We start from the raw sequence: 12,195 nt of genomic DNA on the forward strand, positions 1-12,195 counted from the left end.
GGAAAATGTCTCCAAGTGGAAAGTTCTACTGGAGTTCCTTGGTTGATATAGACTGGAAAAGAGCCTGGCTTTTACCTGGGAAATACTATAAAGTAAACTATAAGAAAATGCAAAAGAAACATTTTAAAATTTTACATAGAAACATTAGAATTTACAGAATGTATTTTAAGCATTTGGACATTGACAGCTCATGTTCCTTTTGCAAACAAGCAGAGGAGACATTTGCACGATAGATGGATAGATGGATAGATGGATAGATGGATAGATACACACACACACACACACACACACACACACACACACTGAACAAAATTATAAACGCAACACTTGTTCAATGTACACAAAAGTCCCATTTCTCTCAAATATGGTTCACAAATCTGTCTAAATCCGTGTTAGTGAGCACTTCTCCTTTGCCGAGAGAATCCATCCACCTCACAGGTGTGGCATATCAAGATGGTCCAGGTGGGGGGGGGGGACACAGTTTGGGATCAGTACGATTTTTAATGTTTTTTTAAGGGAGTCTCTTCTGCTCATCAAGGCTGTATTTATTCCATTAAAAATACAGAAGAAAAAAAAAACTTGTAATATTGTAAAATCGTATTGCAATTTCTAATATTGGTTTCCCATTTTAATAGACTTTAAAACAATTTATTTCAGTGATAAAAGCCAAATTTTCAGCATCATTACTACAGTCTTCAGTGTCGCATGATCCTTCAGAAATCATTCTAATATACCGATTTATTATGACTGTTGAAACCATTGTGCTGCTTCATATTGTTTTTTGGAACATGATACTTTTTTTCTTTGATTCTTTGATGACTACAAAGTTAAAAAGAGCAGCATTTGTTCAAAATAGAAATCTTTTCTAAGAAGTCTTTACTATGACTTTATTCATTTAACACATCCCTCTTGAATAAAAGTATTAATTTCTTAAAAAAAAAAAAAATTTCTGAAGGATCATGCGACACTGAAGACTGGAGTAATGTTGAAAATTCAGCGCTGCACAGAAATAAATTATATTTTAAAGTATATAAAAATAGAAAACTTATTTTAAATTGCAGTAATATTTCACAAAAAAAAGTTTTTTTTCTGTATTTGATAAAATAGATACAGCCTTGATGAGCAGAAGAAATTTTTTTTTTATTTATATAATAATAAAAAAAAATAATTAAAAAAATATTTAAAAAAAACCACACTTACTGATCCCAAACTTTTGAGCGGCTGTATGTATTTATGCATTTATGCATGCATGCATGCATGCATGCACGCACGCACATTTATATAATGTTATATATAAATATATATAGTGTGTGGGTATATATATATATATATATATACACACACAGTGGGTACGGAAAGTATTCAGACCCCCTTAAATTTTTCACTCTGTTATATTGCAGCCATTTAACAAAGAGTGAAAAATTTAAGGGGGTCAAGGGGGTCTCCGTACCCACTGTATATTCATTCTAGGGGATTTTCTTTAGTAGTATTATTATTATTATTATTATTATTATTATTATAAAAAAAAAAAGAAATTATAGAAATATTTCATACTCCAGAATCAGGATCAGACTCTGGCTCAAATAAACCATAACTCCTTCAAAAACAGCCAGAAACCTTGGAGTTATGATTGATGATAAATGCACATCATACCTTTGTTTATCAATTTGCACTGGCTACCAATAGCTGCTCGCATAAAATTCAAGGTATTAATGTTTGCCTACAAAACCACCACTGGCTCTGCACTCCTTTACCTAAATTCAGTACTTATGTGCTCTCTAGAAGCTTGCATTCTGCAAGTGAACTTCGCTTTGTGCCATCCCAAAGAGGCACAAAATCACGTTCACAGACTTTTTCATTAACTGTTCCCTCCTGGTGGAGTGACCTGCCCAACTCAATCAGAGCAGCGGACTCCTTAACCATCTTCAAGAAACGACTAAACACATCTGTTCCACCTTTATTTGACCCTCTAACTCGAGCACTCTCTATCCTATTTATATTCTTTAAAAAAAAAAAAAAAAAACCCACACCATACATTCGTTCGATATTAATATTAACGTGCATATAGCGTACCGAAATAAAAATACGGCATTTTACGGTGAACGCAGGCTAAGCACACGTGACGCGCTATTCCCGCATCCGCGATCGCTCGCACCTCATGTTTGCGGCTGAACGCAAATGATCATGAAGACAAAATGTGTTTTACTGAGAAAAAACAAGATTTGGTTTTTAAAAAGCCTTTCCAAAAGGTACATCTGGAAAAGGGGGGTCATCTTTTAATCAGGGTCATCTTATATTCGGGCCAATACGGTAATTGATGGACAACTTTACCCTTGAAAAGACATCAGCAATCCGGCACCGAGAAAATAAAATAAAAAAAAATGAAAAAAAAAATTAAAAGATTAAGCCCGTGCATCACTTTGAGGTACATTCATCATATGCGAAACTTTTTTGGCTGTTGACTAACAACGTTTTAATGTGGAATAGGCTACTTCACCACGCACCAGCGCATCTAATATTCTCCTTCAGAGTTCCCATGTTCCCTTAAGAAAATTAGCCATGGTTTTAATATGAATAGGACCAAAAATCGTGGTTCTTGTAGCCATGGTAACCACAAATTAACCATGGTTTTGTTACTTCAAAATGGTTTACAAAGTAGTAGCTATTAAGATAATATTTTGTGGTTATAAAAACAGACCTAAGCCAACAACAGCCTTTAAAATGACTTAAAATGCATTATATGAAAACAATGAGTCAATATTGGTTAATTATATGGTTTCTGTAGGGATTTCTAATATTATATATATATATATATATAAATATAAATATATATAAAGACACTGATATGCCATGGAAACATCCCAGCACATGAATCCAATATTCGGGGGCGATTTCCTGTCAGTCTTGTCTCATCTACTCATGAGATCTAAACTAATTCAATCAGGAGACAACAAAGCTTTCATTGCATCAGGACTGGAAGGTTCGTTCACAACACATAGAAACCACGATGTCTTGTGACCACCAATGAACGTAACTATTATATCCAAACAGGAAAAGGACAGTAATTTAATCACGCCCTCAGGCCTGCAAGCACGGGATCTACAGCGTGACGCCACATGAAGGGGGCATGTGACTTGTGCATGAAAAAAAAGGAACCACACAGGGCGTGGCTAAGCTTGCAACAGCGTCCGATTGGGACAATCGCATATGGGATGGACCAAAGCGGGCTTGCTTAAAAACCCAATGCCTGAACAGATGATGGCTCGCTTTTTCCTCGCTCAAGACCTCTGGCTTTCCTTTTGGTAACAGGGCTCCAAGCGCTTCCCCTGCCGTAACAACGCATCGCGAGACTCCAGAACTCAAACACTTCAGCTGAAACTTCGCGATCTTCAAAGTACTTAACGTCTTGCAAACAGACTTTTCAGCAGAACTGCTCAAGCCAATTCCGGCGCTAGATCAACAGCCAATCATCAACAGAATCCCCTCCAGTAGCCACGAGGAACAACTCCGCTTTTCAGATTTCAGCAAAATGCAAGTACAAACAAATCTTACAGCTGCTGAAATCAGTGCCGAACTGGTGAATTGAGTTAAGCAGTAAGGATAAGAAAATATCTGCTTTGTGAATTACCTTTGCCAAAGATCACGTTAACTTGCTAAGAGCTTACAAATTATCATAATTATATTGACCCGTGGCCAGGGAAAATACCCCTAATCAGATGGTTAAGATACATGAACATTAACGTCTCGCTGGACGACCGTTGATAAGGTGTAAACCATTCAAATTTGAATTCAGTTTTAATCAGGTTGACTCAGAATTTTCAGATTCGAGTCCTTTCAAAACCTGAGCTAGAAATAAAATTAATGATTAATTCCCTTATAGAATTAATGACTTAAATTACAGTTAAGTCCCTACATTTCATTGAATAACACTTAAAATATAATGCAATACAAAATTATAAATTTTTGCACATTACATATTAAATGCCTGCAAAGGGCGCAAAAGGCCTGGTAATTGCTGCTGTTACACAGGACGATCAAATCCTTGTTTAATAGCCTATTGACCAAACATTTAATTCAAATATCCACTTATTCTTTAATTTTTGGCCACCTTTTTGCGATAGATGACACGTCCATGTTTTTTGTTGAAGAAATTATAGAGGCTATCACAACCCTTACAAAAATTAACCAAGGTTTCATTGTAGTAAAACTGCTTGATTTCCTTTTGTGCGATTTCTGAATGCTTGAGACTGTAAAATCAATCAGACAACTATTAATAAAATCATAGCCATAGGTAACTGTCTAGAGCTACAATTGTAATTTGTAAATGATACAATTTAATTACAATTAAATTTACTTTAATAAAATATATAAAAGTTCTATTTTGACCCCTATAGTAGGTGTTTTTTTTTTTGTTTTTTTTTTTAAACTTCCATAATATTTGAGGGAGGGGGCACAACAGTGCAATTCTGCTTAGGGCACCCATTTGGCCAGCAGCGGCCCTGGTAAGAATGATTTTTTTAAAGAAGTGTCTTCTGATCACCAACCCTGCATTTATTTAATCCAAAGTACAGCAAAAACAAATTTCTTGAACAGCAAATCAGATTAGAATGATTTCTGAAGGATCATGTGACACTGAAGACTGGAGTAATGATGCTGAAATTTTAGCTTTTAAAATCACAGGAATAAATTTCATTTTTAAATATATTCAAATAGAAAGCAGTTATTTTAAATAGTAAAAATATTTCACAATAGTATTGCTGTTGTTGTATTTTGGATCAAATAAATGCGGGCTTGGTGAGCAGAAGCGAATACTTAAAAAAAAAAAAAAACCTTACTGTTCAAAAAAATTTTTACTGGTAGTGTACGTAAAATATTCTGTACAGTCTTACACAGGAAATGACCTTTTTTGATTAAACTTAAAACAGAGGGCTAACTGGACAACTCGTCTCATTTATGCTGACATTGCTGGTTATGATGAATTAGGCCTCACCTTCAGCAGAACGGCCTCAGATGATCCAAACAGCAGTTGCGTTTCTATAGCTCGTTCTCTGATCAGACGCTCCAACTTTGGGAAGCCTCCCAGACACAGGTAAGACAGGTGATAGAGGAGAGCAGTTCGCTCCGCAGATGGGAGAAGCTCCTGGATGAACTCTGGACTCCATGGTGAATTAATGCCAAGCTCTGGGGTATTTTAAACAATAGCGATAGTTAATATCCAGTTCAATAGCTAATGGATGAAATGGGTCCGCAACACCTACTGTACAACTAAAACGCTATTCAGTTAATAAGAGCACTTGTATGTACAGAATGCATGGGTGTATGACTGGTTATGTGCTAGCCGGTTGAACGTATTTTTTATTTATTTATTTTTTTTACATGGTTTACATGCGGTACTGGTTGATCATTACATTTTGCCGTGGGTTGATTTTTTTTTCCCCTGCTGATTAAAGGTTTGACATTTTAGATTTACATTCTACCAATGAAAAAAAAAAAAAAAAAAACTTAACTATCATTACAGTTACTGACTAAGTTCATCTAAGCTAAAAATCGCATCATAACTATTTTGTAGCCACCCCCAATCTATGCACAAGTGTCGTTCTTAAAGGGGTAATAGGATGCTCATTTTCCACAAGTTGATGATTTAGGGTCTTAATGAAAAGTCTATAACATAGTTTGGTTAAAATTTCTCAATGGTAGTGTAAAAAAAAAACACCCTTTTTACCCTGTCAAAATCAGCTCTTTTCAGAGCAAGCAGTTTTGTAGCATTTTCCTTTAAATGCAAATGAGCTCTGCTGAGAGCTCCCTCTCTTCCGAGCTGCTCTGAGGGGCTGTGTTCGAACTGTCATACTATCATATTACTCTATTTCTGCAATATACAGTATGTATTCTGTGCATAGTACGCACATTTTCTGTATGCATGGAATACCAGGATGACCTATTATATTTGCCAGAATCTGCTAAATAACTCAAGTACACTGAAACTAGTACAGAAACCGTGTTAGGAATGGCATGCTACCATACTATATTGCAGTATGCTATCTGCATTCTGTGAATAGTGTGCGCATTTTCTGTATGCGTGGAATGCCCAGATTACCTGCTACATTTGCTGAAATTTGATGTACATCTGAAGACACTGCATGGTATACAGTTTCCCAGAACGCAACTCGCTCCATGTGACGTTTCACCTTCAAATGCATGAGTGAACTGGAGGCGGGAACTAGTAATTATAAATGTAATGCTTGTATATGTACGTATACACACACACACACACACACACGTAAACTACAAACTATCGCGGTGTATCTAAAAATAATATCGTTGGTACATAAATTCTACTTTAATCTCTACGGCATGTTTCCGATCAAGTCAAATGACGTCACCTTTCTCTCTACAGCGCTTTATACAGTACTAATTGTTTTAAACAATAATAATAATAATAATAATAATAAATGCATTAATATAATACATAAAATAATTTCAATTACGCAAACAGAATTCAATTCTGCTGTAAAGCAGCTCTAAAAAGAAACCAGAGTTCAATTCCGGCTTATGTCAAACTCGTGCTTCTCCTTTTCACATACCAGATCAGAAAGATTCAATAATAAAAAAAATAATAAAAAATAAAAGTAAATCTGAAAAGTGGAAATAAAATGCCTCATTAATACAGTGTTATTGGGTATGCTTAGCTGTAGGGAGGTTTTTGTCCCAATAAAGTGGCCACACACACACACACACTGAAATGAGTTAAATTGGGCAATATAGCATTGTTTACCAAGCCTTAAGACTTTTGTTGCTTACTGTAGACCGTTTCACAATATTCTTAAAAAAAAAAAAAAAAAAAAAAAGGAAGAATGTACTACAAATTACTGTATTTCACATACAGCAATTAACTGTAATTTGCTTTGCAGTATTATACTGTAATCCATTTTACAGCAATTAACAATTTTTTACAGGATTTTATTGGCAACTTTTTTGCCTGTAAAATCCTGTAAATTCTATGGTACATTTTTTACAGTGTTTCATAAAAATGGAATTCACTGTATAATGCAAAATATCACGGAATTTCATAAAGTTTGAATGATTAAATTAAAAATAGGTCAGTCACTCAAAATAGAAGTAAAAATATCTTAAACGTATGTAATGGCAAGTCAAAATAAACTTGAGGATATTTTCAACATTATAACAAGTCATCATTTTGCTGTAGATATCTTAATGCCAATCATGATGAGTTTAAATTGCACAATATATATTTGTATTTTGACTACAACTACTGGAGTCAGGTATATTAAATGCAAAAACAGCTTGCATTAAGGAATTTCACTTTTCCGAGAACACATAGCCTATGTAAAGTTGCCACAACAAAAGCTTGGCATCAAATTACATTGCAGTTGCATACCCTCAAGTATAGGCCTACATGCAGTCGCAGCGTTCCTAAAATACAATCCTGTTGCTCATCGCTGCTGGTTTGAGCAAAAACTCTTGATTAATATGAAAAATACATCTTACATAGATACTTCAAATTTTGATACAGATACTATAGATATTGATCTTAAGCAATTAACTAATCCACAACAAAAATCAAAGGCTTATATTGTTTTAATTTATGCAAGGCTTGTTTTCTTTCTCTAACTGCTTGAAAACTGTTTCTCGCTTTCCCTCTCCACATAACGTACAGTCACCCAAACACAGACAAGACGTTGTCAATAAAAGCTGGGGCTCATGTTTCAGTAGTAATTTCAGTTTTAACAAGATGAGAGCCGCACTAATAAATCTAACAACTGTAGAGGCCTATACCAAATAACAACTTGGAAAGCAATAACTAGTCAAAACTTAACTATAAGCCAAAATAACTGCTTAAAGTCTAATATTCATACAAAAGTAACCCAAGGTAACGTTAATGAAGGTACACCCTAAACGGTGTAAACAGACACTCTCTTACCAATTCCTGGTTCAGGCCCAGTCGCCATCCGTAATCTCGATGGTCACACTTGTGATCTGATCACAAGACGATGAAAATGCTAGAAAACAAATCCAATTCACAACATAAAAACCTTGATACATCTGCAATGGTTTATAACATCAATAAAAGAAAATATTTGCATAAAACACGTGAATGCTGAAAAAATAAACTCACCGAGTATAGAGCTACTGTTCGAAGTTTAGTTGCGCAGCTTTAGTTTCACTTGTGTTTTATTCCTTCCCTTGTAAAAAGTCTTCCCCTGCTTCTTTTATGGTGTTTATTGGCTGCTTATAGGTGCGTTACTGCCACCGACTGGACTGGATTGTGGATCAGGTGTTACATGGGATAAAAAAAACAGGCAAGAATAAAATAAAATAAATTAATAAAATTAAAAAGACTATAATCGTTTACTTTATTTAATGAATTTAATTATATCATCATATACAGGTACATCTAAAAAAATTAGAAAATCATGAAAAAAGTCAATATTTTTGGTCACTCATTTCAGAAAGTGAAACCCATATATTATATAGATTCATTACACATAGAGTGAAATATTTCAAGCCTTTATTTCTTGAAATTTTGATGAGTATGGCTTAAAGATAACGAAAACCCAAAATTCAGTGTCTCAGAAAATTAGAATATTGTGAAAAAGTTCAATATTGGAAAGTCATGGTGTCACACCCTAATCAGCTAATTACCTCAAAACACCTGCAAAGGTTTCCTGAGCCTTTAAATGGTCTCTCAGTCTGGGTCAGTAGGCTACACAATCATGGGGAAGACTGCTGACTTGACAGATCTCCTGTCATTTACACCCTCCACAAGGAGGGTAAGCCACAAAAGTTCATTGCTAAAGAAGCTGATTGTTCACAGAGTGCTGTATCCAAGCATATTCATAGAAAGTTGAGTGGAAGGAAAAAGTGTGGTAGGAAAAGGTGCACCAGCAAAAGGGATAACCGCAGCCTTGAGAGGATTGTCAGGCAAAATGAGTGACAAAAAATATTGACCTTTTTCATGATATTCAAATGTTTTTGAGATGTACCTGTATAATTACTGGCTGTCTTCCCTAATAGACCTGATAAAGAAATGTCATGACAATTTGCCTTCTTCAATGACTTAAAAAGATAACATCCCTTACAGAAAAACCACATGAATTTCACATGTTCTTCACATGTGATCACATGTGTCCATATATTTTCCACGTTATCACATGTGTCCATATTTTTTTCCCACATGTGATCACTTGTGTCCATATATTTTTCACATGTGATCACATGAAGACAACATGTCACCACATGTTGCAACATAAGAGCACATGTGGATCACATGTGGAAAATGTTTCCATGTGTTATAATAGGTTTTAACGTGTGGATCACATGTTAGCTACATGTAACAAATACTGTGCATTTTCAGCTTCACACTGTGGTATTATGTTGACTTTTAGTTTGTTCCCATTTCCTGCTTCCGACTGTAGTCCCTTGTATCTTTCTTTGTTTGTTGAAATGTACTGTAGTTGCACAGTTACTTAGGCTATATAGGCTAGTTAGTAAAATAAAAGTAAAATAAAATAAAGTTCATACAATTGCTCTTTATGATTTATCAATTATACGTTAGTGGTACATACCACTTATGGTTAATAAGTGCTAATTTATGATGATACAACTGGTTATTAACTTATAATAACATATAATTGTTGAGCATCAGGTAGCATAATAACTAATACACACACACACAATATATATATATATATATATATATATATAATCAACTTCAGCTATTTTTTTTTATTGAGGAATAACATAAAAATATGTCAATAAAATTTATATTATATTATTAACATTACAATAATATAATTAATAAATTCTTCTTCTTCTACTAGTTCTTAATATTAATATTAATAATAATCACAAGACACAAAATATAGATACATAATATTTTACAATAGATGTACCCTTAAAAATGTTCACAACCTCACAAAAAAATTAAATAAATAAATAAATAAAATAAAAAAGCTTGTTACAGAAAGGACAAGTTTGAATTTGCAAGCATGGTGATGACGTAATTTCCTCTCATCCAAAGTCTGCTGCTGACCACATTGATGCCGGGGAAGAAATTATCGGAAATAAAACATCCATTCGAGACTGTGTATTTAAAAATGGTAAACATTTGGTCGAAATCATATTCATAATGCCAAATAGTCTTTGATAACGCTTATTCCATTTTGAAAGTTTGACTGAAAAAGTCGGAGTTCTGCGCATCATTCGAAACATAATGGTCATCTACCACTCTACGCTGAGGAAAAGGTAAGAAAAAATGTCTTTAATTAGTAGTGTTTACACATTTAATGTTTAATTTTTATAGCTGTAATGTGTTTTATTTTAAAGGGGTCATATGATGCGATTTCAATTTTTCCTTTCTCTTTGGAGTGTTACAAGCTCTTGGTGCATAAAGAAGATCTGTAAAGTTGCAAAGACTAAAGTCTCAGATCCAAAGAGATATTCTTTATAAAAGTTAAGAGTCAGCCACACCTACCTAAAACTGCTTGTTCTAACACGCCCTCACATAGTTCTTTTTAGCAGCATCATATGACCGCTTTAACATTTCCAGTGTATTATAGCAGTGTTTCGGTACCCCGTCTGTCGAGAGCAGGGGTGCCGTGTAAAAAAATCCTTTTTAATATTTTTAAATTGCTGAAATTGTTCAAAAAAGCGTCTATTATATAATATCCATTTCTGATGTTGCCAATAATTAGACATGCACTGAAATTTCGGCTGACGAAAATTAGTTCACCGCTCAACTGTGAGGGGGGTGAATTTTTTTTATAACTCATCCGTTTAAATAATATTAAGTAAAGTTCTGCATAATTAAGGGCGTGTCCACTTGAGTGACAGGTGGATTGCCGCTGCTGTCACCACCGTCGAGCTAGGTGGGCGTGGCTTCAGCAACCTGCTCCTGCCTCTTTGCCCATTTTCGATTATCCGGGAGTGACGCGCGGTGCCAAGATGGCGCCTGCCCGCTCCGCCTACTTTTGAGCTTCAAAAACGCTCTTCGGAAATCTACGGGTGACGTCACGGACACTACGTCCATGTTTTTATACAGTCTATGGTTAAACAGTAGCGATGGCAAGTTTTCAAGTGATTCGTTCATTTTCAGTTCGTTCACCAAAATGATTCGTTCAGATTCGTTCACTGATTCGTTCAGTGACCATTTCTTCATATTACATAAATACGCCAGCAGGTGGCGAAAAAGAGTGTCTTATGTGTTATGTCTTAAGTCAACGAACGTATTCACTTATTACAAAAAACTGATTTGGCTTTATTAAAATCTACTCATTAAATAAATAAAGTCAAAATAAGTTTTTCAGATGACCAAAGTACAAGGTTTTCTTGCATATTTAACATTTTAATTGTTTGGTCAGACATTATGCTCCGTCACATCTCAAACTCGAAGGCTATTGGCTCGAGGTTTAGTCGTTCTTTGACAGGAGAAGCAGTCCACAGAGCTACCCGGTTCACTGATCTGCGCATGCGCGGCCAATAGCGCCGCGCTGCTCTGGAGGGAGGAATTTCGAGAAGGGTCTGTCCGCGGACTGCAAGAGAGGGGCGTAACTTGAAGAAGGGGCGTAACTTGAAGTTGTCCAAATCACACAGAACCACGCGAGATGTCAAACGAGCTGTTGTCGGGCTGCGTTCGAACCTTTCTAAGTTATAAGCACTTAATTTCTTTAAGTACTTACTTACCGAGCGCTATGAGAGTGTACAGCCTGAAGCACAGCCTTAATGCGTTAAGTATGAATGCGATTCGGATATTATCCGCTATGTTGACGTTATCATGTGACCTACGACGTTATAACAAGCGCAACAACTTAAAAGATATGAGTGACAGGTTTAATTCATCTATCTGTAAGTATCTTGATAATGATGAAACTTGCCCATCTTGTGGTCTTGTTGAAGAAACAGCTGCCTTTTTTGTGTGATTGTAGTATAGCCAATACATTTTGGGTTGATTTAAGTTTTTATATGTTTAACTCCGCTAATGTGATCCACAGTTTTATCCTTAAAGCATTTTTTTTTAATTATTACGAAAACCCAAAATCGTTATCTCTTGAATATTTTGTTAATTATTTTGTGCAAAATGTTTTATCCACAAGCAAAAGTGGCTTAAATCTCCTTTGTTTTATTCTTTTTCTTGTTGAATTTAACTCTCGTTTCATCCCTCAGGCTTCTAAAAAAAAT

The 12,195-nt window shown here is 35.1% G+C and overlaps 1 protein-coding gene across 1 annotated transcript in view; it reads right to left on the reverse strand.

The window, feature by feature from the left end:
• Positions 1-8,212, reverse strand: part of LOC107674493 (uncharacterized) — a 15,582-nt gene extending 7,370 nt beyond the window's left edge. Inside the window, exons 1-3 of the mRNA XM_016468474.1 lie at positions 8,135-8,212; positions 7,940-8,018; positions 4,991-5,181 (exon numbers count right to left, since the gene is read on the reverse strand). Of these exons, the coding sequence (XP_016323960.1) occupies positions 4,991-5,181; positions 7,940-7,967 (219 nt within the window). The 5' untranslated portion in view covers positions 7,968-8,018; positions 8,135-8,212. The remainder of the gene's footprint in view (positions 1-4,990; positions 5,182-7,939; positions 8,019-8,134) is intronic.
• Positions 8,213-12,195: the final 3,983 nt, after the last annotated feature.

This window comes from Sinocyclocheilus anshuiensis, unplaced genomic scaffold (genome assembly GCF_001515605.1).
Source record: "Sinocyclocheilus anshuiensis isolate Anshui unplaced genomic scaffold, SAMN03320099.WGS_v1.1 scaffold1073, whole genome shotgun sequence".
Taxonomy (NCBI): Eukaryota; Metazoa; Chordata; class Actinopteri; order Cypriniformes; family Cyprinidae; genus Sinocyclocheilus; species Sinocyclocheilus anshuiensis.